General features: G+C 46.6%; 2 protein-coding genes and 1 pseudogene across 2 annotated transcripts; 1 reads left to right on the top strand and 2 right to left on the bottom strand.

Moving 5' to 3' along the window:
* The first annotated feature begins 9,174 nt into the window (after window positions 1-9,174).
* On the top strand, window positions 9,175-10,278 carry LOC147860195 (uncharacterized; annotated as a pseudogene).
* A 3,461-nt stretch (window positions 10,279-13,739) lies between these two features.
* On the bottom strand, window positions 13,740-15,681 carry LOC147860196 (uncharacterized). Its single transcript, XM_087325170.1, has 3 exons — window positions 15,420-15,681; window positions 14,804-14,883; window positions 13,740-14,653 (listed from the first exon to the last, which is right to left on the bottom strand). The coding sequence occupies exons 1-3, from the start codon at window positions 15,651-15,653 to the stop codon at window positions 13,879-13,881; spliced, it is 1,089 nt and encodes a 362-aa protein (XP_087181296.1). The 5' UTR covers window positions 15,654-15,681; the 3' UTR covers window positions 13,740-13,878.
* Window positions 15,682-18,799: 3,118 nt separating this feature from the next.
* LOC147860197 (uncharacterized) lies at window positions 18,800-20,800 on the bottom strand. Its single transcript, XM_087324154.1, has one exon. It carries the CDS (start codon window positions 20,502-20,504, stop codon window positions 19,713-19,715), a length of 792 nt encoding a protein of 263 aa, XP_087180280.1. The 5' UTR covers window positions 20,505-20,800; the 3' UTR covers window positions 18,800-19,712.
* Between the last annotated feature and the right edge of the window lie 4,559 nt (window positions 20,801-25,359).

Below are 25,359 nucleotides of genomic sequence, written 5' to 3' on the forward strand. Positions count from 1 at the left end.
GCTGACCCGGTTGCTCTTCCTTTGTCCGGCTCGTATATCCTCCGGATGAGCTCCCGGTCGCATGCCGGATTCCGCCCTTTGCGTGCCGCACACCTCGGCGTGCCGATTCTCTTCACTCCCCGCTTGCCTTCCGTAGGCTTTCCCCGTTGTTCACCGTGCTCTCTCGCGGTAGAGCGTACTGTCATCCCGACCTCCGTGTCGGTGTCCCTCGAGGCTCTCGTTACCGCTTCGCCTCAACTTGCGCCCTCTTGGCCCGCTTGGCCTTGCATGCCCTCCGGGAAGCCGCGCTTCCTCTTCCCGGCGCGTAGCCCGTTGCTCTCTGCGCACCTTCTTCATTTCTCAAGACACGACTCTCCGCTCATGCCGATCGCGCTCGGCCCATGTCGTCGGTCTTGGTGTTTCGCCGCGCCATCCTTCGTCCCACAGTTGCCTCTCGAAGGCTTGACCTGACCGTCATCGTCGGTCAATCGTTGTCGCCCATGCGCCGTATGCATGATTGTGTCTTGGCCCTCCACCGGCCGTAATGCATGCGTCTCATGTCGCGCTTCCGCCGTAGACCCGACCTCCGCGTTGGTCTCCAACTCCTCGCCACCACCCACCGTTTCTTCGTTCTCCTTTCTATCCACGACCGCCGATGCCTCACGGGTAGGTGTGGAGGGTTCCTCCCACTCTCGGTCCACCACGGAGTCCTCGCCTCTCAAAGGCTCAATGGGTCCACCGTTTCCGGTCACTCGTTGACGCTCTCTCAGATGCATGCTCGTTCTTGGGCCCTTCACCGACCGTAATGCATGCTTCGTGTTACGCCCTTCATCCGTCGTAGACCCGACCTCCGCGTCGGCCACTTCTTCCTTTGTCACCGTAGCCCGTTCCGCCCCGGGCTCGCCATCTTGGACCCGCTCGTCCATCATCTCATACCGGATACCCGCTCCAATAACTTTGTCCGCTTCGGCCTCCGACTCCTCGCCGCCACCTGCCGTCTCTCCGGTCTCACGTTGATCTGCAACCGCCGAAGTCTCTAGAATGGGTGTGGAAGGTCCCTCTCGCTCTCGGTCTTCTAGCAAGCCGTGATCACCATGCCCACTAGGCCTCCTATCCTCACGGCCACCGCCCATCTCTCCGGTCTTATGTCCGCGCTCGGGCGCAACCGCCGAAGTCTCCGGCCCCGGTGTCGAGGGATCTCGCCTCCATCTACTACAAACCTCCTCTTCGTCATTTCGGTTGCCCGCCTTGCCGCCGCCACCGTCCGTCTCTCTAGGTCTCACACCGGTTCTCGGGCCGGTTGCCGGAGTTTCTAGGACTGGTGTGTGGAAGGTCGTGGCACCGCCGCTCGTCTCCTCTTCTTCCTCGATTTCGCAAGCCTCGAGTATGCTCGCGAAATCCTCGTAGAACGTTTCAGGCAACCGCGTCCCGAAACTTTTGCCCACTCTCGAAGTGGCGTCCATTGCTCTGTAGATATCGGCCTCATCCATGGCCGTCCTCTTTCCACAAGTCGAGAGGGTCGCTAGCTTCGCACCCTCTCCCATATCGTCGTCGTGGTCGCCCGCCTTGCCGCCGCCACCGTTCGTTACCCTAGGTCTCACATGGGCACTCAGGCCGGCCGTCGGGGTCTCTTGAACCGGTGCGTGTAAGGTAGCAACGCCGCCACTCGTCAATGCTATGCCCGTAGCCACCTCCATTCGGACATCGTCGTCCGTGGCTACCCCGCCTCCGTATATGCAAGCCTCAATTATTCTTGCCGCCTCCTCTTCCACGGTCTCCTTACCGTTGTCTCGGTTGCCCACCTTGCCGCCGCCACCGCTCGTCGCTCTAGGTCTCACGCCGGCAATCGGGCCGACCGCCGGTGCCTCTAGGGCCGGTGTGTGTAAGGTCATGGCACCGCCGCTTGTCTCCTCCTCACTCGGTGTTTCGGGCCGCCATGTCCCGAATCCGTAGTTACTGGCCTCCATGGCCGTCCATTCGCCGCAAGACGAGAGGGTCGCTCTTTCCGCACCCTCTCCCATGTCACCATCGTGGTCGCCCGTCTTGCCGCCGCCACCGCCCGTCACTCTAGGTCTCACACCGGCTCTCGGGCCGGTTGCCGGAGTCTCTAGGCCCGGTGTGCGTAAGGTCCTGGCACCACCGCCCGTCTTGTCCCTGCTCGATGTTCCGGGCCTCCATGCCCGAACTCCCTCATGTCCGCTCGAACCGGCGATCGCCGCCTCACCGTCCCCAACCTCGTCCTCGGTCGATCTTTCTCCGCATGTCGAGAGGGTGGCTCGCTCCGCACCCTCTCCCGTGGTACCGATGTACCATCCTCTTTCGTCCTCCTCATCCTCCGATCCGCTCAGGCCCGACTCCGCAATAAGCCCTTCTTCGACTTCGATTTGTGCCTCTACGATCTCGTACGCTTCCCGCACCAAGGCTTCGATGTCGAGCTCCTCCGAACCGATTTGCGTTGAGCTCTCTTCCGGCGATAGTGCGTAGTCGGTCGCCGCTCGCGGGCCGCGTTGTGGCCGACCGACTCTCATCGCATTGTATGCACGCCCATTCCACCTCGTTCCAATCTTCGGTGAGGCCGTACGCACCTTCATCGTCTTCGAGGTAAGGAAAACTGGCCATTCTCCCCCTTTCATTGACCGACTTCAAGAATACTGGGACCTTGTCCGCCCCCACCGATTCTTGATCCCGGACCAAAAGTTGGGAAAACCGGAGATCGAACTCCCGGAATGCCTTCATCGCGCTTCGAGGAGCCTTTGTCGACGACACCCATAGATCGAACTCGCATCGATCGTACTTGTACGCCTCTTCTCGTCTTTCTCTCCTTCTTGCGTAATCCCTTGCCATTCTCGTAATTACTTTCGCGATGTCTCCGTCTTCCATCTCCTTCCTCCCTTGCCGCCTCTTCACGTCGGGTTCACCAAATATGTCGCGTTGTTACGCGCGTGCGTGGAGAAAGGCGGGACCACGGGGGTCTTGGACTAGGGAGTGACGGAGTGTAGGAAGTCATACTTCACCGTTTCCGGGGCATCCCAGAAGCACACCGGCAGCAACCGAAGGGAGAGAGAGAAAGAGAGGGAGCGCGCGTTTGACACCGACTCACGCACACACACACACACACACAGGCCGACCCGACTCACGCCCTTATGTACAGGAAACGCAGGAAAGGGGAAGCAGCCGACACCAACAGAGACACCAATATACATAGACAGACGCAAATGTATATATATAAAAGGAGGAATACATTCCCGGCTTCGAGCCGGACCAAGGTAGGTTACAGTAGTCGTCGGCTACCAAGCCGCAGGTCGGGAGCTCACGGGCTTGTCGCGCCGAGCGGGGCCTTGCACAGGAGACGAGCTGAAGCAAACCCTAAGCAAACATGAAGGGGGAGAAGAAGAAGAAGAACTAACCCTAAATCTAATGGTATACCCTCTAACGCAAAATGGGCAACCCTTTCACAAAGGCCGCTCCCTTCCTTTTATAGAACAAGGAGAGGGATGCGTTATAATGTGGGATAAATCCCGACTTACATGGGATCATCTGTCCTGACTTGACTACTATTCGGCGCCATAAAGGCGCCCTCGTTATTCACACTAAATGTACAAGGGTGAGCACACATGCTGCACCCCGCCGATGTAGCCAATGTTTCCTGGTTTCCGCCTCTGGCCGAAATTCTTCACGACAGCGTGAAGATAAATCGTAGAGAGCTCGCACACAGAGAACCCCCTCCCTCAAAACTTTCTCTCTCACATTCTCCCCACCATCAAACCTCTCCGACCTCGACGCAGAGATGGACTGCCAAACGCTTTCTGAAGCCGCCAAGAAATGGTTACGGCAGCACGGTTTGGAGGGTTTCTTAACGATCATGGAGGCAGCGCCACACAAAGAGACCGAGAAGATTATAAAAGAAATCGACACGGAGGTGATCACGGAGGAGGCGATCCGTGCGTTAATAGGCTTTCCGGAGGGCGGTATCTACACGATCAACAATCCTACCCCCGAGCAACTTATCAAATATTTCGGTGAGTACTCTCTAGCCAACAAGGGCTATAGTACACAAGGCGGCGAAGATATTATATTCCGAGAAATTGCCCGTGTGCTCCACGAGTTCGGCCACGTGTAACCTCGACCCCCCGTCATGCCTCAAAACCGAGCAGGCTTGATCATCGCAACGTACGAAGGGGTCAAGGTAGATTGGCCGGTGCTGATCGCCGATGGGTTGTGTACGGCCATTGATATAGTAAGGGGAAAGGACGGCAAGGAAGGCCGGAAAATATGGCATGCAGTGACACAATGGCTCACCCTGTTGGCGCCACCGGTCGAGCCCGTCCAAACCAAGAAGCGGGGAAGAACAACGGACGGCACCCCGAAACCTGCTTCGAAACATCAACAACTGTTGGCTTCCAAGGCCACTAAGGGGAAGACTTCCGAAGTAGAGAAGGCGACGAAGGAGCGCGCCAACCGGAAGCGACCAGCGGACACGCACGAGGAGACACCGGCACGGGCCTTGAAGAGCCCACTCCACCGACCAGCACAACAAGAAACGGACACCTTGGCCGCAAGAATGAATGTCGGGACTCAGACGGAAGAGATGGAGGAAGAACCCACGGAGCACCTCCAGCGGCGGCCGGTGAAGAGCACCGCAGAATCAGTCGGGAAACGTTCAGACCCACAGAAGGATGGAACACCCGCAACTCACGCTGAGCAACCCACGCCAAGGGAGGCACCGGAACCGGTTCGGATGGAACCGGTCACAGAAGTCCCGGCACAACAGGCAACACTGGCAAGCCCTGTCACCCAAGAGCCGGAGATACAAAGGCCAACCGCCCCAGCCGGCCAAGAACAACTAGACAAGGGGGCGACCAGACGAAACACACTTAGAGCCGGAACGGCAAAGTGGTCAGCTGGCAGAACCAGAAGCGCAGCTTGACACAGAAAGGCGGGACCAACCACCGGCGAGTGAACCCATCAGCCAACTCTCCGTGCAAGCGCAACAACAGTGCACCGGCAGCCAATGGCTCCGGTGGATAGGAGACCAAATTGCCGGAGTAGTCAGAGGAAAGAGCGCAAATGGAGTGATTGCTCGTCACAACCGATGAACTGGAGATGGCCCGGTCAAGGATCCGGTGCCTGGAACAAGACTTGGATCGTATCACAGGAGATATGGCCAAAATGGCCTTAACCGCAACGCAGGTCTAAGCACCGGTGACTCTGGTTGATGTACAGAAGAATAAGACCTCGGAGACACAAACGGTCCTGGAGAAAGAGGCGGCGCAAGCCCAAGAGCTTGCGGAATTACGAGATGAGCTAGCCGCACAAGAAGCATTACGGAGCCGCAAACGCGACTTGAAGAAGGCGGCTGAAGAAGAATTAAGAAAGACTGCTGAGAACCTTCGCCGTGCAAAGGAAAACCTGCGTAAAGGACATCATACTTACGACTAGCTGAAGGAGGAAAAAGAGAAAGTGTTGCAAGAAAAAGACAAGCTGCGACGGATGGCGGAAACGGAAATCAAGCGGGAGGACCACGCGCGTCGTCAAATAAACCAAAGGTTGAAGCAGAAGACCGATGATTTCGATCATCTGCATCGGGACTACAAGCAGCTGGAGACGGAGCATCAGCAACGGATGGCCGAGCTCCGGCAAGAAGTTGATAAGGCCACAATGGCACTCGCCGAAGAACGAGCGGAAAGTTCCAGGCTATTGGAGGAAGCGTCGAATGCCCGGATGGAGCTCCACAAACAGAACCATGAAGACAAGGAAAGAGCGACAATGGTACTACAGAGGTTGCAAACAACCTATCAAACTCAATTGTCGCATTATAGGGAGTAGGAGGCGGACACGGTTCGGATCATCAAGCAGTTGAAGGAAGAGCGACAAGCCACAGAAAATAAATCACAGATGGGAGCCGAACGGATCCAGTGCATCCTCCGGTCATGGCTCACTAAAACCAAAAGCTTGATTGATGACAACTCTGTGCGTTGGTGGGCAAAATGGGCGCAGAATACCGTGGAACTCCAATTGCTTAGGGCGGACGTTGAAAATCGGCGAAAGGAGGGCGACAACTGCTATATGCTGACCTCAGAGGACTTGACCACCGTCAGGGACGAGCAGGCGGAAGATTTCACAGCCTAGCGACAAGCCGCAGAAAATAAATCACAGATGGGAGCCGAACGGATCCAGTGCATCCTCCGGTCATGGCTCACTAAAACCAAAAGCTTGATTGATGACAGCTCTGTGCGTTGGTGGGCAAAATGGGCGCAGAATACCGCGGAACTCCAATTGCTTAGGGCAGACGTTGAAAATCGGCGAAAGGAGGGCGACAACTGCTATATGCTGACCTCGGAGGACTTCACCACCATCAGGGACGAGCAGGCGGAAGATTTCACAACCCTGGCGGATGAACAATTGGTGCAGGTTCGACAGCTCGTAGCTCAACTAGACGATGATCGGCTGGAGGCTCAAATCCAGTTCGAAAGCTATGAGTGGTCCTGGCTCCGGGAAGAAAAAGCGCGAAAGACGGCAACGATCAACCTTAGTGATGAGGAACCGTCGCCGGTGCAAAGACCGGAGGGGGAACAGGCCGGGGTCAATCAGTCACAGACAACTCCGACGGAGGAACCAACGACGGAAACACCGGTGCCAGAGCCACAAACGGAGCAACAGCCACATCCGCAAATGGAACAACAACAACAGCCACAGCAACAACAACAGATTCTCCACGAGCCACTAGAAATTTTGGAGCAAAGCATTCTGGACATTTTGGACGAAGCGTAAAAGGGCCGGATAGTGGGTTCGACGTACAAGGTACTATCCCACGGGCGTGCCATGTGTTACCGGTCGGCAAAGAAGGCTAAAGGAGGTCCAAACCAGAGTGTGAAAGGAATAGTTATTCAGGAACTGTTGGAATTAGTAGTCTTAATATATACATATTATTATATAAGAAGATGTGGACAGACGGACCGGAATCGGTATACCGATCCGGATCCGGAACGATTCCGTAAAGATGTCGTTTGGCACCGTTTTGTATTTCGCACCAAAGACCTATATAAAGGCCCGGTTACAATGTAATCAGGAGCGGATAATTAATAAAGCTTATGGTCTTAATCTTCAAGTGTTGATTACCGTTCTGTGATTATTGTCATATCTTACGCGTGTTAATTACGGATGGCTAAGTAATCGATTAAGGTCTAATTAAGCGTTGTGCCGTAAGTCATTCTGCCGTACCACCCTTTGGTGACGTGTCTTAAGTGGACACCCTGTGTTAGGTTGTTGTCCAGCCCTAGCAATAACAGCCAACGAACGCATCGCGGAGTTGGAACAGAACGCAACTATGGCACAACAGGAATCTCGACCAATAGACACCACCGGTGAGGTCCAGTCCCTATGAGAAGAGCTTGAAGCCCAGATCGCCATCACCTCAAAAGCAAAGAGGGTCGTGTAGCTGGCGGAATCTGAGATTGACCGCCTCCGCTCCGAACTCTGCCAATCCTTCGACAGAGAAAAGGATATCCTGGCCAAAGGCCGACAAGTAGGGAAGACCCTCAAAGAGAAACTCGAAGCGGAGGAAGCGGTGCACACCCGCACGAAAGAAGAAAACACCAAACTACGCGAGGAAGCGCAAAAGTCGGAAACGGTGATCATAGGACTCCGGGTGTTATTGGAAAAGAAGAAAGTGTGGTACGACGAGCATCTCATACGGGAATAGGAGGTGAGGCATCAGGTCGAAATTCGCCTGAACAATGAAATGGGCAAGCTAAAGGAATTGCACTCGAAGGAATCTCAGATATGGGCAGGAATGAAGAGCAATTATGAGGAAGTGGTTGTGGTCAGTAAGCAAGAAATCGAAAACCTCAAGAAATCCCTGGAAGAAGCACGTAACCACTACCAAGTAATAATCGACAACGTGCGCATAGTTCTTCAGACAAATCGGGAGAGGTTTACGGCGCAATTACAAGCGGCGCTAGACAAAGGCTGGATGGCATGGGCAACACAAGCAGCGGAGTTGCATACCTACCGGGCGGACTGGGAGAACCGAAGCAAGGACAACTGAGGTTTCTACAAACTCAATGAGGAAGGCATTGCGGCAGTACGCGAGGACCTAGCGCAGGATTATCACACGCTAGCGGACCAGCACTCCGAGGAACTCGCGCAGCTACTGAACGATTTCGGCGAAAGTCAGGAGGATATGTTTCACCGAATCATGCAAGCCGGCAGCACGCGGCCAAGCGCAGAACCAATCGCGATACCATAAAATGATACTCCCGAACAGGAGGAACCTCAGCCCACTTGACCGGAAATAACAACTATGGCCGGCAACACTGAGGAAGTGGCGGACAGGACAGAGCCTCAACCTACCGTGAGCCCGTAGACGGATGAGCCAGCCACAGTAGAACGGGATGAGCCAACAGAGCCCGATCCGCCCACACAGGGAGACGTTGACGCCATTGAGAGTCCCACCGAACAAGTACAAGACATGGAACCGTGCAACGACGCGCCTACGGACACTGTGTCGTCCCCAGACCAGGACATCGGAGTGGAACCAAACATTCGGGCTATTTTGGAGGAAGAATAAAGGGATGGGTCCAACGTGCCATGGCATTGTCCCACAGGCGTGCTAGGTGTTGTCCGCCGTAATAGTAACTGACTGACAAAAGCGCAGAAGCATTAAATATAGTAAAGCGTAAAGAAACACATGTAATGGTTCACGCGGGAAGCGTGAATGGCTAAAGGCCCTGCGTATATAAATGGCAGAAATCCTCTATAAGAGGTAGCTTGTAATTTTGGTGCATAGAGCGTTTCTCTAAGAGAATACTATCTTCTCTGATTTCTGTGTAGATCTATGGTTTTATCTACTGTGTTTCTTGTTCTTTGTTGCGTACTATTAATCATAAGGGTGTAGGCGTAAGTGCGGATACTAGTGCACTTCCTAAGGAGTTCGGTTGTAGCCATCTCCCTTATACGCTACTAGGATACGAGGGAGTATCCCATTACGTATTACGGCACGACGATACCATTCCTTGCAACACAGTCACCTTGAGGCCTACGTCGAAGGACTGACCGTAGGCAGTATTCCTAATCGGTAACACCAGATCACTGCTGTACGATCGATAACTTCGATCGGAGCTTTGGTTGACTCGAACCTTCTTGTTCGGTCAGTACAATTTGCAATTGGATCACACACCAATCGGCTAGTTCAATATGGATTACATGGGTCCTGGATTCGGTCAACTATTAGAAAACATGTTGAATTTCTTGTCTCACATACAAATGGGCACATCATCCATGGTGAATATTCCTCCTCCTCATCCAAATTCTTCGTCTACAATGTTTTCCCCACAACCTAAGGAAGAAGAGCCACAAAGAATTACACAAGAAGAACAAGAGCACGAAAATGAGCATGAACGAGAAGAACATGAACAAGAAGTGCCCCAGATTGCATCTGATGAAGCTCCTGATACTGTGACTGGTTATATAGTATTTGTGCTATAGCTTAAGGAGCATCCAAAATTTAAAAGAAAGGGTGATGATCTGTTTGTAGAGCATGCCTTGAACCTTACAGAGGCTCTGTGTGGCTTCCAATTTGTTCTTCAGCATCTTGATGGACGATAGGTGCTGATTAAATCAAATGTTGGAGAGATTGTGAAAGCAGATCAATTCAAGGCCATTAACGATGTTGGCATGCCTATGTATCAGAGACCTTTTATGAAGGGCAAGCTTTATGTTCAATTCTCTATAGAAGTTCCAAAATCAGGGTCTCTGTCTTTAGACCAATGTAAGGCTTTGGAAGCCATATTGGCCCCTCGGCCATCAAATGGAATGACAAATATAAAGGTTGAAAAATGTGAAGAAATTATTTTCCAAGATGTGAATATGGAAGGTTTGAGCAAGGTGCTCGAATTTTTGCTTAATATCAGAGAAGACTTCATCAATATGAGGCCTAAGCAATATCGAGATAGAGGGCCTGATATCCATCGTGGAGATGCGATTTGCCGCCGTTGTTGCCGCTACCGCCATTGCGGAGATGAGAATTGTTGTTGCCGCCGCCGCCATCGTTGCCACCGTCGTCGCAATCGTTGTCGACGCCGCCATATTGATGTCGCTAGAATACCAGTCAAAGAAGATGGAGAGGAGAACGAAGAGAAAAGGGCAGAAAGAAATTTACAAGAACTCGAGGGCACGCACTCGAATTTCAAAAGCTCGAGGGTAGAAGAAAAAATTTCAAAAGCTCAAGGGCATGACATGAGATTTCAAAAATTGGAGGGCAGAATCCAGAGGCCGAAAATAAAATTTCAAAAAATTTGAGGGTAAAAATTTTAAAGACCAAAGGGTAATCTATATATATATATATAACTCACTTCACATGATGAAAGAAAGAATACACAAATGCACAACACGATTTCACGACCCATGCTACATTGAACTAGCTGATTGGTGTATGATCCAATCGCGACTTGTGCTGACCGAACGAGAAGGTTCGAGTCAACCAAAGCTCCGATTGAAGTTATCGATCGTAGAGCAGTGATCTGGTCAAGGGATTTCCAACCGTTGAGACGACTGATGGAGTTCCAGTCGAGAAGAGTTGGCATGGCGAGTGGGTTCACCGTGCAATGCATTGTCCCACAGGCGTGCCATGTGTTACCGTAAGAATATACGGGGAGGCATAAGGGTATGTGTAATGATGTGGTTGATGTGTATGTGTAAAGTAAATGAGTATGTGAGGATGACTCTGTGTGAGCACATGCACAATTATGTGCATGTGACAAGAGTGTAACGGTCGTCTCTTTTGTAACGGTCATTATTTACCGTTACATTATGTATTATATAAACCCCTTATGGGGCATCTAATGGATATACATTTTTCCCCTCTCATTTTGTGTCATATTGTATTGGTCTTTCTCTCTTGCTCTCTCTCTAACTTAACCCCCTTAGGAGGGGGGTGAAGCCATTCTAGGTTTCACCCCCCAACCCCAACAACAATGTGCAGGTTTAATGGAAGCTACAAGAATAAGTAGAGAGAGCAGGAGAGACAGAGAGAGTAGAACAGTAAACCTTAATTCAAAAATAATGAACACTCTCTATACATACAATGTTCTCAATGAGCACTTTTATACAAGTCCTTAAAGGACTGACATGTACTTCAAAGCTCGTACCGAGCGACTGACACTAACTCCCAAAAATATGCCTACATACTAGGCTAGGATCGTAGGCCTCTAACGGCCTATTGGTTACACTCTGATCCGGACATTGATACGGCTCAGGCTTACTCAATCGATCCAGATCAGGTTGAGCTTGCTCGCACAACAGGACAGTCCCAAAGAGTCATAAGCAAAGTTGGGACAAGCTCATACAGCTCTGTTTCAGTCCCAATTTGAGTTGGGACTCAAGAAAGGAACTAGACCTAGTCCCTATCCCTATCCCTATCCCAAAAGGGGTGCCACCCTAGGTTGGGACAACTAGTCCCAATGGACTACCCAACGACTAGTCTAACAACTATATCTTGGCCTATATAAGGAGGAGCCTCTCCTCATTTTTTATGATTCTTTATCTCTGAATTGTACTCTCTCTCCCATTGTAATATTGAATACTCTCTAGCCCTTATTTATCTTTTTGTTTGTCACAACATTGGGACGGTTGTAATCTTGTATCTCCTTATAATATAAATCATCTTTCTTGTCCCAATTCTCTCTAGATCCCCATAATCTAGGGGAAGAACACATTATCTCAATATCCTAATGATACTATTGAGATGTTGATGATGATCTTTTAGTGTCATAAGGAGGCCATTGCCACAGGTGCATCATTTACTTTCTAAGTTCACTTGTGTGCTTAATAAGTAGAAACCATCCACATGTGCCTAACAAGTAGTTGGGGGCTTGGTGTTTTAACTTGAAGAGCAAGTACCTTAGTGTGTGTGGTAATTGATGGCGGAAAGCATTATCAAATGTTGCAAAATTTATGTCATTGTCATGCTTTCTTCATATTCTCGAATATACGTTTTATGAGTTTTTGAACGTTTGATTATAATTTATAATGACATATTTTGATTCAATCTCTATAGTTCATACTCATTTTTTTATAAAGTTCTAAAAATGAAGAAATTGATATCTTCATTAGTTGCGAGATGAGAACATCGATAATTGCAAGATGAGCTCATCATCAATACAATTATGCCTTTGAATTATTTGATTTTTATGTTCGTGCTTTCTAATGTTTAGTAGTTAAGTAATTCCTAAGTTTTGAGCTTTCAATTGTGTTGACATTTGATTCAATCAATATATAATATAGACCATAGTCATTTTTTGAAATTCCAATCTTTATTTTTTTTCCAACTTTGAGATGATTTACCATACATGTTTGATTGAATCATTCTTGAATGCGAATGCACGTATGTTACATATGGTTCATTCTATGGTTGCAAGTTTGCACATTCCATCTCGTAAACCGTTTGTATGTATTTTCTAGTTAGCAGAAGACACAATTTTGCTTTTACTTGTTTTAAATATTTTGTGGCTAGCATCCCAAGCATGGATTATAATGCAATATGCTTCTATGTCATTTTTTCACATACATGTGAGTCTCATAGGACCCTTTAGTTTGATGGGTTTCACAACTATTTCAAGGAGTTGAATGGTGGTAAACGTTGAAATTTCCTACATGGTTTATGGATAGGCCAAATAGAGCAGGTGACAAGCGGCACCTGTCCTTTATCCTAAGATCGCTTCCAAACTCATGAAAGCAAACCATATTGTATTTTTAGCACACATTGCACTTGCAATTTTATGCCTCACACATGAAAGAATCCATGTTAGCTTACCCGTCTTTTAAGTTCTGCTCAGTGTTTTTTCTTAGTTGTTAACAAGAATCTTTACATTTGTTATCAAAATAATTATTGTAAGGGAACTCTATGAGCTTGTAATTACCTCTCTTCTTAATTCCAAAGGCGAATTGCAAACATTTTGGATCATTTCAATTAATTTATGTCCATGTGGATGTACATTTCTTTGAGTTAGCTTTCAAAGAAATCAAAGTATATCTCAAACTTGGCATAGTTTAACAACTCAATATTCCATGATAATTTCATGGAATATAGGTTCTTCAATCAAGTTTCCAAAAAGATAATCACAAAGTAAGGAATGTAGAGAGATAGTGCAAGATAGATGAGAAAACAAAATTTTTCTGATTATTGTTGATTATACTAGCAATTGCATTGTCCATGTTTTCTATATAATTGGAAACTTCAAATATCTGGATGGAACCAATCTCTACATTGTTATACAATGAAAGTACATACTTGAATATCAATGTCTTTCTCATTCCTCTTAGGAATAGTTTTGGCCTCTCCAATACAACTTAATTCATACTCACAAATTAGAGATTTAAAGGAGACCTAGACAACTAAGGGAATTTTCTCAAAGAACTGGTAAACTTACACAACTCAAGATTCCTCACTCAATTATAATGCATCAGGTGGTTGGTAGGTAGGTAAGTAGTTTACTACATAGTTTACCAACCATTGTTCCCCTATTAATGGCAAGTATTGAGAGAATTTACTTGATCCACTTGGTTTACTAGATTGTCTCGGTCCATCCCACTAAACGTGTGAGTATTAGGGGGGGACCCCTAATCTTAAGGGGTCAAAGCAACCTTATGAAAACCATTATTGAACTTGAAAATTTTCCTCTTCCCAATTCGAATATCTATCAGGAATCAAAACTCAATCCTAGAACATGAAACATCATGAGTCATTTCAATTTTAACATTAATTTACACTTAATTGTGCTCATGATTAAGGCTCAACAAAGATACATGTCCAAATTCCTTATACAATGCCATTAAAAAGGCTAGAAATTCAAAAGTATGGTAACAATGATGAAGAATTTCCTACACATGATGCATCTGTAATTAAGAATCTGGGGCAAGCTCTAGAGCTGAAATTCCATAAGGACCAAGTTCGATCTCCAACCATTCACGTTCTCGTATCCAATCGCTTCTTGCCTTGGATTTCCCTTCGGCAAAATCAGGTGATTGATTCGAACCCATAGTTATAGTATGCTCTCTTTTTGTCCTCCATTTCTTCTTCATTTTTGCTTGTATCACATTAGAACAGAGGCTTGAAACATTTATGCTATTTGAACTACTAATTGCACTACTATGTGCTCCTGAAGTTATATTAGAAGATTTTATTAGCCTCTGTTCTCTTTTTATAGACTTTACTAACCGCTTATGCTCTTTCCGTATCTCCTTCTTATGTGCCTTTTCTGCATCCACATCTTTAAAGTTCACATGAGATACATCCTCGTGTGGAACAGTTTCTTGTGTATGACTTTCCTCATATCTTACTTGCATTTTAGAAACGCCATAACTAATATCTTTACTGCTTGATTCTCCATAATGGACGTCGTCATGCTTGTTTCCTCTATGACATGATGTATTGAAAGAGTCAAATCTAACATTCTTGGTTTGTTGTTCCTCCCCCATTGTGCGTGGCTGGACATTATGAAGACTGTTTCTGGTGGCAATTGATTCAACTTCACTCTTTAAGAAAAAGTATACAGAGAACCGCTTCATACCCACTTTCTTGAATCTAAGAGGTTGCAAATCTTCATCTGTTAAAAGATATCGCTGCTTTGCCTCCATCTTAGTCACCAAGGAATATTTCTGACATGCATGCTCACATCTGTGGCAGCACAAAATCTCATTGAGAATCTTCCGTCATGTCATCGTGATTGTGATCATGCTTATTGTTTGATTATAACCAAGCTGAATGAAATAGGAAAAAAAATGGATTCTATATATAATCAGACTTTGAACTCTTTCAGAGGCATACCTCTCACAAAGTGGAAAGCGAGAGCTAGATAAGGTGTGTACATATGAAGTATGCTCCTGACATTCAATGCATCTTCTGTTCTGTTTGCACAAGCAAATAAAGTAAGTTCTAAATAATAATCACTAAACTTCTTCTAAGTAATGGACTTACATCAATTTTGTGAAGCCCCAACCAATATAATCACTTATTTAAACGCCTTCCCATGTTTTATGTGATTTCTTGTTAACATACAGCATAATCATGCTACTGAAATGCACCATGTCAAATTTGATGTCAAAAGAATCATGCATCATATCCTCAAACAAAAGATCCTTCACATGGAACTAGTTTATTTTTGGAAAGTTTTGTGCATTCTAGTGAATTCCAGAGGTATTTTGGTGTTTCACCCTCTCTCTGCTTGACCTCATCATATCTAGGGATTTCTCGCCCACGCCAGTGGAAATCTATGGGAGCGTGTATATATCACTTATCCACAAAGTTACTGCTAACAAGAAACATCATGTGAAGGAATTTCATTTCATTCCCCTTCCATCTTCGTCTTCAGCTTTGATTTTCATTTTGATTGTCTTGTTCATTTTCATCTTCACTTTCCACTTCCGAGAAAATTAAAAAAAACCTGTTTATAGCAGAACATTCGATGCCAAGAAGGCCACGGCGAAGGAGGAGACGTGAAAGGTTCTCGGAGACCCCATTCTAAGACGAAGATTGGGAACCAGAGGTTGTCTGAGGTAGAGACTATAGAGAGCCTCCTGTTGCAACAGGAAAGCCTGGCCAGAGAGTCACGATCCAAGAGCGGAAGCACAGAATGGAGCAAAACAGAGTCGGGGATTGATTCCAAGGGTGCCTCCATCGCTGTGACAAGCGATCCACGCACGCGCAAGATAAAAAAGAGCGTTAAACTCTCTCTCTCTCTCTCTCTCCTGATGTGAGAAAGAAAGAAAGAAAGAAAGAAAGATATATTAACGTCTTCTAAGGCCAAAATTGGCCCATGAGACAAATGGTTTACAACAAAAATGGGATATTTACCCATTCATCGAAGTAAAAATAAAAATAAGATGAAAAATAGAGTTTAAGCTAAATAGTTCTAAAAAATAACAAACATGTTTTATATAGAAACATGTTCTACTACAATGAAAATGGTGTTATACAATTGTTATTTTCATTTCCATCCAAGTCTCTCGAAGAGAAGCGGAAGGTCAAAGGGTTGCGATGTGGATGTGGCCCGTGGTCCCCATGTAAGAGGTACCCCAACCATAGCTTCTAGTCGACGTAGCTCACGTTCCCTTATCTTCTTAATCTTGTCTACTCCGCGTTGACTTGTTTTGAAGCCCAACATTCGAGGGCGTTTCGTTATTCTTTGCATTTCTGCTTCCTCAAGGGAGAGGCCGAGCGGCGTAAGTGTATCCACATTCATCGTCTCCCCTTGTTCCTGAAAAATTACACTAGTTACATGGTGATGAATACTAAGAGGGTTATCGTTAGCACTTTGTAATTTATTCTCCCTATGTTGTTTTAGGTCTAAGATATATCTACCTAGTCTCTTTACATTCGGGGTATCTAATAGTTTGGAGAGGGTGGGAGAGGGTCCTAGTATGTCTTGGTATTCCGCTCGTATCTCGGCATAAGTTGGGCATTTGCATGTGAAGTGATACTCATCCGCTATCTCTATGTGGCATAACCTACATAACCTTTCCTCTCTAGGGACTCTATTAGCCCGACCATTCTCAATCTCAAGTTGGTGAGATGATATCCTAAGTTGTCCAATGGCCACCCTTAGTGCATTTGATAAGAATGTATCTAAATATCTTGGTCGTGTAATAAAGCCTAGCGTAGAGAAGCGCAAGAAGTGTTCCTTATAGTACACCATTTTAGATGGGAGTGGTTCTCGTGGGGTGATCCATTTGTATCGAGTGTAAATTTGCCATATTTCTTGGCGTATCACTTTATTACGATCTTCGTGAGAGATTAAAGTTTGATCAGTCCCATGGTTGTACTTAAGGGGAGGTAGGTTATTAATGTCTATGCCGTTCGCACGGAGCCAACTCACCACGATGCTATACCAAGAGCTAGTGTCGCCAGACACATATAAAGATCGAGACGCCTCAAAGGCTCGACGGGATATCCTATCTTGTGGTTGGCTATGTATCCGATGAATAAAAACTACCACTTGAAAGAGTGCTTCTACTAACATCGGGGGTAGACTGAACTCAGCTCTAATAATGTCATGTGGTACTGTCGATTTGCTTCGGAGTTGACGTGATAACATCGTCACTAAAGGTCTCTCTAATTGCGTCCACATGAAAGATGGTAAACCTGGAGCCCATACTACTGATGCATACATGAGGAACGGGGTCACTAATGAGTCAAAAAGCCATCCCTTAGTCCGTGGCTCTTGAAAGTATGCCTGATGGCATTGTCTCTCTAAGAGTGAGAGGGATGCATACCCTCTCGTTAGCCTATCTTTGACTGCCTGGGTCATCGAGAATTTACCTGAGCGAGCACTAAAGGTGACTCCCAAGTATACATACGATCCCACTACCTCAACTGGTTTATGAGAGAGGATTAGGTGACATTGACTCCTAACTCGGGACGATGTATGAAAGATAAGGACTTTAGTTTTCGCTAAATTCACTACCAGTCCTCGTTGTGTACAAAAGTCATCCAGGGCATTAAGATGCTTTTGTAGGTCGTGTTCCGACTCTGAGAGCAAGACAATGTCGTCTGCGTAGAGTAAGAGACTAACTGGCGTCTCCCCAATAGCTACTCCCTTGCCTCCCTTACGAGCAATAAAATCAGTGATCTCATCAATGTAGATCCCAAAAAGAGTCGGTGATAGGGGGCAACCCTGTTTTACACCAATGGTGCTAGTGAAACAATCGGATAGGCCACCTGGGCATCTTACACACCCAGAGACTTGCTCATATAGGGCATAAATGGCCCAGATCATGTCATCTGGTATCTCCAAGCTCTTAAGTCTATCAAACAACCTTTCCCTAGGAACCGTGTCAAAGGCCTTGCGAAAGTCCACAAAGCAACAATATAGTTTCTTCTTACGAGCCTTTGTCTGGTCAATTAAGCACCTGAGTGTGAAGATATGGTCAATAGTGGAGAAGGCTCGTCTAAAGCCAGCTTGCTCAGGTGCTCGAAGACTTAATGTTTCCATATAATCACTGAGCTCCGCTTCCATTACTGCACCATATAGTTTAGCGAGCGTATGACCTATCATAACGGTCCTATATGTATTTGGGTCCATTGAGTCCCCTCCTTTATGTATAGGGGCCACTGTGTTCATGGCCCATTGTGGTGGAAAACCCTCGGCGAGGGCGCGGTTGAAGATTAGAGTGAGAAGGGGGGCTAGGCACTCTCGAGCATATATGATGTGCTCGGCACACAATCCTGTGTGGTCCATGGATTTCCTATGTTGTAATTTTTTGATGACCTTCGTGACCCTAGAGGTCGTGAAAAGTGTCCCCATGGTAGGTCGAGGTGTGGAGGGCATTGGAATGGGTGGTTGGTTCGGGACATGGTAGAGTCTCTCAATATATGTGTGCCAAATATTGGGATCCTCGATGGGTGTTTGTGGTCTCGGTTCCCGTAGCCTCTTCCATGCGAGGGCACAATCCCTACTCATGAGCATATGGTAGAGTTCCCAATATTGAGATGCTTCCCAAGCCCGTCTTTTACGACGTGTCATCTTGCGCATCTCTTTGCGAGCCTGTACTGAGGAAATAGTACCACTAAGCCGCGATACTTTAAGTTGTCTATACAACTCTCTACAATCCTCATCATACCACTTGTTCTATGGCATAGACCCAACTCTACTATGATTGGAGTCTTTCGTGTATGGGAAGCTACTAGTTGCTGCTGAGTGGAGGATGTGTGTGAGTTCTGTAGTGAGGTGCTCTAAAGGCAAGGAAGAATCAAAAGAGGAGAGATGCGCTTGAACATGTCGAGAATAGATGTCAGCGAGCTCATGCGTGAAATGGATTATAGTGCGATGGGTTGGTTTACTAGAGTTGGTGGCGTGGGAGGCGTCACATTTTAGCTCAAAGTATAGGAAGCTATGGTCTGCGCCAATGGGGCATGGGGCCACCCGGAAGGAGCTAACCATGTGGGTAGCTTCAGGGCGTCCTATTAGGTAATCAACTGTGCTTTCCCCTCCTCCATGTGGGAAACATGTGAGCTCTTCCGAGCCCGGCCACTTGGCTAAGCCATTATATATGATCATCTGGTGTCGGCTTCCAAGTTCAAGCAGATGATGGCCAAAGCTTGTGGCGTCCGCACCTTGATCTTTTGATGTACGTGTTATGCCTAAGGCTAAAGGGTCGACATTCACCATTTCTAGGTTTCTATCCATCTGAAATATTGTGCATTGGCGGGATTGGGTTCTCGCATTGAAATCTCCTACAAGGAAGACTTCCCCTTGAGAAGAATATCGGATTATGTCATCCAATAAAGGTTCGTATGGAGAAGGCCCATGTGGCGTTCCTTCATCAACTATACTCGCCACTCCAGCCATATTATACCGAGATCCTTTCGGGGGGAAGTAACAAATGGCAATAAATATCACCTGATCTTTGCTAGTGAGTACTTTCACCCACATAAAACGGGCTTCTGGGTCTTTCTTTAGTATTTCTATCCTACTATGTATCTCTCTCCGAAATAATATCGCAACCCCTCCAGACCCTCTAGTAGTGTGTCGACGTGAGGTTTGTCTAAAGACAGATTCCCAACGAAAACCATCAACTCGTGGTAATCCTCGATTTGGACTTTGATGTGTTTCTACCAAAAAAAGTATATCAGATACCCTCAAAATCTCCTCTAGACGGCCAGGGTGTGTCCAAAGTGCACCGTTACAATTCCATAAACTCATCCTAAGTCTATTATTTGTCACATGGGCCACACGCCGTCAATTGGCAGCGCGATCATTTATTATGACCCGTCCGTCTCGGTAGAAGGCACGATGCCCCTCTTTACGAGCTTGTATGACTCGCGGCATACAAGTTTTACGATGCTCAATTTGCATCTTGGTCAAGTCTTCATCGAGGTAGATGGGCTCCCCGCCCAATCCTCGAAGAATTGGTCTCTTTTTAAAAAAGGCGATTCTAGATTCCGAGTCCTTAAATTGAAGAACTAAAGCTCTTTTCCTAGTGGTGTCACGCCCTACCCTCCAAGTTTTAGTGATTGGTAGGGCTTCATATCCCAACATTTTACCCAAGGTTTGTGCATCTTCGTCGGGAGATGCCCCTTCCTTGAGCCCAGTAACTCGTACATTTAGGCGTCGAGCTTGACGCATTTTTTCCTCCTCGAGGGTAGTGTTTACAATATTTTCGTCCTTTAGTTCTTTTTTAATATTATGTTTTACTACATCAACCCACCCAGTTTTTGCTAGTTCTATATCACTTTTAACCTCTTCTTTAACTTTTTTTATCTCGTCCTTAATATCCTCTAGAGAAGATATTTCACCATCTTCCCTAGATGTTTCAAGGTCCTTAATTCGTTTTTGAAGGTTTACGTTATCTACCTTAAGTTTCGCTACTTCAGCAATAAGCAATTCTCTTTCTTCCTTATCTTTTTGTTTTTCAGCTTCAATTTCTTTCACCCATTTTTCCATTTTAACGAACCGGTTAAGGACATCTAAAAAATCTTCCTTACTTATAATTTCTTCGTTTGTTTCCTTATGGTTTCGTCGAGAAGTCATCTTGTAATTCAAAAGATAAAGAAAGAAAAAGACAAAAGGACAGAAAAAACTTAGCCGAGCATCGACGTCTTTCGCGCTAGATATGAGTGTAGAAGCACATGTATGCTTGTTTCAGCCGGTGACGTCGTCCGGTAAGTGAAGTACCACGATGAAGGGCAACGGCTACACACGATAAAAGCGGCCAAGAATCGAGGACGGCGACAATCGGCAAACAACACGCCCAAGAACGACGGTAGACGAAAGAAGATGGCAACGGTGACGGCGACGGCGACAGTCGGCAGACGGCAGACGGCAGACGGCGGCAGCAGACGACGACGACCGTTGACAAACGACGGAGACGGCGGCGACAGTCGGCAGACGACGGCGACGACGATAGCAGGCGACGGCGGCGTCAGCAGCAGCAGCGACAACAAGCGGCGTCGTCGGCAGCAGGAGACGGCGGCGACAGCAGGCGACGCGGCTGCAGACGACGGCGGCAGCAGATGACGGCCACGTAACGGTCCGAGACAACAGGCGACAAGTTAAGGCGACAATGTATGTACATACATACATATGCCCCAACAAAAGTTCAAGAGTCCGAGATATGTATATGTATATATAATCTGCGCTCGCTCTGCTTTGCTCTACCTTTGATCACCTTCAACACTATTATGCTTTCCACACATCTTCGGTCAAACACAATCCTTGTACGAATTTCTCTTACAATCACAATGTGCACTCTTGATTGCAACATTTATTGGTAAATTTCTTGATCATCGAGAGTTGCTACTCTCACTTTCACATGTATTACGTGAAATGTAATATTTTTGGACTCATGGGTCATATTTAATCTCCAAAGACAATAATAAATTCTATCTATCCCTATTTTCTTAAGATACCAAATTACCACCTAAGTTTCCATGAATGTAGGCGTGTGTGCGCGTGCATTGCCTTGCCATCATCTTAACAAACGAGATGTTGCACTTTGATGGTTCTCTGAGAACGAAGGGGGTGAATGTTCTTGTAAAGAGTTAGAAACGAGTTACAACTCAATTCAATTGGGTGTTTCTGCCCTTTGGATGGATGAACAATCACATGTGGCCGCCAAAATACCAAGTGAAATAGCGAAGAGTCTTGAATCTACCTACTCTGACACAAAATTGCTAAGGTTGCTCTACCACTCCATGTTCACGAACTAATGCATAGTCTCTCACTTTCCTTTCTCAAGGCCATTCAATAGCATATAAATGACTACTCCCTTGATTAATTTTGATCACTCAATTGTTGACCGGTCGTCAAATTCAAAGAGATGGCATATGGATATATATACACCTTGATTTTTCCATTGATTATATTCTAGTATATGGGTAGGTTGTTCTATGCTTACCTTGTTCACAAACACAAATTATAGAATGTAAAGCATTTTGTTGTAGACCTAAAACATGTCGGGAACTCAACGCTCCTTATACCCAACGCTCGGCCACAACCGAGCCTCTTCAATACACAGGAAACAGGAAACGAAAACACGCGACACAAAGGAGAGAGAAAAAAAAGGGTACACAGAATGTTTACGTGGAAAACCCAAAGAGGGAAAAACCACGACAGCCCACAGGCTGCAAACTATCACTAAGTTGGAATGTACAAAAACAGTGAGTTCACAAAAGCAACGACCTTGTGCTCACGATCTTCGCCACAAGCAGCGGTTACAACAGAGGCAACGACCTCTTTCTCTCTCTCTCTCACTCTGTACACTATTACGTGCTCTCTCTTCTTCTTGCACCAACAAGAAAAGTAACAACCACACAATTAGTTTTGCCCTAAGTCATATTTATACTAATATGACTTTTCGGCTATTTACAAATATAGCCACAATGGGCTCTCAGAAACATATTTACGAATATGTCTCTTCCTCCGGTTCATACCGGGTCTGCACCATCCGGCTCTCCGTAGCCAGGTACTCCTCATCCGGTTCATACCGGGCCTGTATCATCCGGCTCTCCGTAGCCGGGTACTCCTCATCGGGTTCATACCGGGCCTGTATCATCCAGCTCTCCGTAGCCGGGTGCTCCTCGTACCGTTTCCCATCCGGAGGGACCTGTCTCCCAACAAAACATGGGGATCTCGAAACAAGCTCAAAACATGGTTGGGACAAGAGAGATCAAGCCAAAACAATATTTCATTATCATTAAATAATTGTATACGTGATTACGAGAAGGGTTTATTACAAGCTCCTTAGAGCAAAGATAATTAGAGAATGAGAGAGAGTGAAATCCAAAACTGAGAATCAAGGAACTCGTCAATGAAAATAAGGAGAACCTCCTCCGTATATACGACAAGGGGTGCCTAGTCGTTATGCCAAGAGCTATCTATTGCGTTCCCCTAACGTTCGGCCAAGCGATGGCTATTGGGCTCCCCTGTGTGTGGTCCTTGGGACTGGGATGTTGGGGTTGTCCCAACTGTATTAGGGAGTGCTCACTATTTTGGGATTGTTTGGGATTGTCCCAACCCAAACCTTTCTTTAGTTTGTCCCAACTCTGTTTTGGACTTCTTGCTAGTTGGGACTACATGGGTGCACCTCCAACCTAAGGTGGCGCCTTCTTTGGGATTGGGACCGGGCCCCTTGGTGAGTCCCAATTCAGTTTGGGGCCATGTTCTGATTTTGAGAAATGTCATTTCAAAGTCATTGAACCTAAACCCAACCCATAATTTCTGTTTAAAGATACTCCATTCAATTTATATCAATTTACAAACGACTTTCAAAATTTATGCTTCTCTTCTAGAAGGCACTTTACAATACATAGTATGTAGATTATTCAAATGCTAGCTCTTTTTAGGTTTCTCTCTAAAAAGGGCACAATGAAAAAAGGGAACCAACTTGGAATTTCATGCTAGTTAAACATTTCGAAATGCCACAATCCTAGATTGTAGTATGGAAGGAGCCTAGTATGAGGGTGCTTATATCTATCTATGTGTGCAAAAATGAGTAGGGACACAAAGTTGAACATGAACATGGTTTAACGAACTTGGAGTTTATTATATTGTCTACATAAGAATCTTTCTCTGTGGTGTCCCTAGGTTGTCCCAACTAGGACACAGTCCCAATCTGAATTGAGATTCACCAAGGGGGCCAATCCCAGTCCAAAAGAAGGTGTCACCTTGGGTTGGGACAACCCAATCCCAACAGGTAGTTCCAAGGGGGACCACCCAACGGCTGGTCCCAACATCTAGCCACCCCAATAGCTAGTCCCAACGGCCATATTTGGCTTATATAAGTGTTAGGGTGTCATGCAAGATTCCGGTCACTAGCGAAAAAGCCCATAGGATGCGTGTGAACAAGGGTTGCATGTGTGCACATGAACAGGGTCTTATATACAAACAAATGTAAATATCAAAATATTAATAAGTACAAGACAACATAGTTAATAGGTACTTACGGGCCCGCAGAAAGAGGGAGGAATGGTAGGATGTGATGGCAAAAAATCATGGGAGAATCTCTGACAGGAACGACGGTCATACCTACTAGTGTAACTAACTCTCCTTGAGCTATAAAAGGAGAGGAAAGAAATTGGTTTGGTGAGGTCGTTGGGAGAGGAGAAAGTTGTTGTCGGATCGTGCGCCAAAGTGTTATAGGAGTTTCTGTTCTATTGATTCGGTTAGGTGGTATGAGGCCTTTGGTCACGTAGGTAGCTCGTGTGCTCCTGACTAGAGGCTCACTAGTCTGTGTGTGTCCATTGAGCTTGACGCTTTGCTAACCGGCTCTCTTTGTCTTCAATTGATTATTTGGTATTGTTGTATTCGGGTGCTCTTTTTGTGGTCCCTGCTTTGGTCTCTCTATGGTATGTGAGCATTTGTATCTCGTATGTGGTGTTCGAGGAGGTGTTGTTGTTCCCTCCTCTGTTTTGTGCCTACCCAATTGTGTATGTGAGCCCATGTGCTCAACTTCCGGAACCCGGTGACAAAGCCGGATCAGATATGGTTCTACAAGCCTGTGTAGTTAGTATCCAACCTTTGGTAGCCAAGCCGGATAGGCCACTGCAAGCTTAGTAGTAGCTCCTCCTTAGGCTCCGTGGTCCGAGACCCCGGTGATCCCGCCCGAGCCGACCTGCAAGCTGCCGAAAACCGCAACATCTTTGGTGAACCCAACATGAAGGGGTGGCCGGGGAGCTGCAATGTGGGAAGGCGAGCTAGCAAAGACCATGGCGGCACCCATTGACCGCCTTGTGAATGCTTAGGAGAGCTCAACTGGCCTCGACAAGGCCATCGAAACTATCGTCGGCATGACAGGCCAATTCAGTGGACGGGATGTCACGAGTTACTTGGAGGCCTTCGTGGCCGAAATGCTGATGAGGAACATTCCGGGCGACAGTCGATTGTTCGGATTTGTCTGAGTCGTCACACAAAGCATCCACGTTGAGATGCTCGAGATTTAGGTTGACTGTCGTAATTGGTCGGAGTTTGAGGATCGACTCCTCAAAAGGAAGTCGACGACAATCGATTGTTCGGATTTGTCTGAGTCGTCACACAGAGCATCCACATTGAGGTGCTCGAGATTTAGGTTAACTATCGTAATTGGTCGGAGTTCGAGGATCGACTCCTCAAAAGGTATGACTTCGACGACTTGCTTCGGTTGTCGAAGAAGGAGCTCATGGAGTGGGTCAAGCTTCCGGGAAAAGGACAGAATATGACGACGCTTCTCCATGAATTCGAGAAGCGATGTAAAGAATCAAGAGATGGATTCTTGTGAAGCGGAAGAGATATGAGTTATGTGTGTATATGTGTATATGTGTGAGAGAGAGAGTGTGAGAGAGACAAGGAGTAAAACACAAAGAATACGCAAGGTTAAGTATATTAACAAAGGAGAAAGACTCAACACTAT

The sequence above is a fragment of the Azolla caroliniana genome, unplaced genomic scaffold (genome assembly GCF_043228905.1).
Source record: "Azolla caroliniana isolate FFs.n. ecotype wild unplaced genomic scaffold, voAzoCaro1.0.p SCAF_9, whole genome shotgun sequence".
Lineage (NCBI taxonomy): Eukaryota > Viridiplantae > Streptophyta > Polypodiopsida > Salviniales > Salviniaceae > Azolla > Azolla caroliniana.

Coding starts and splice junctions, on each gene's coding strand:
- LOC147860197 (XM_087324154.1), bottom strand. CDS start 20,504: ATGACTTCTCGACGAAACCATAAGGAAACAAACGAAGAAATTATAAGT.
- LOC147860196 (XM_087325170.1), bottom strand. CDS start 15,653: ATGGAGGCACCCTTGGAATCAATCCCCGACTCTGTTTTGCTCCATTCT. Junction 14,884..15,419: donor GAATGTTCTGCTATAAACAG/GTTTTTTTTAAT, acceptor TTGTGCAAACAG/AACAGAAGATGCATTGAATG. Junction 14,654..14,803: donor CGCTTTCCACTTTGTGAGAG/GTATGCCTCTGA, acceptor GTGCTGCCACAG/ATGTGAGCATGCATGTCAGA.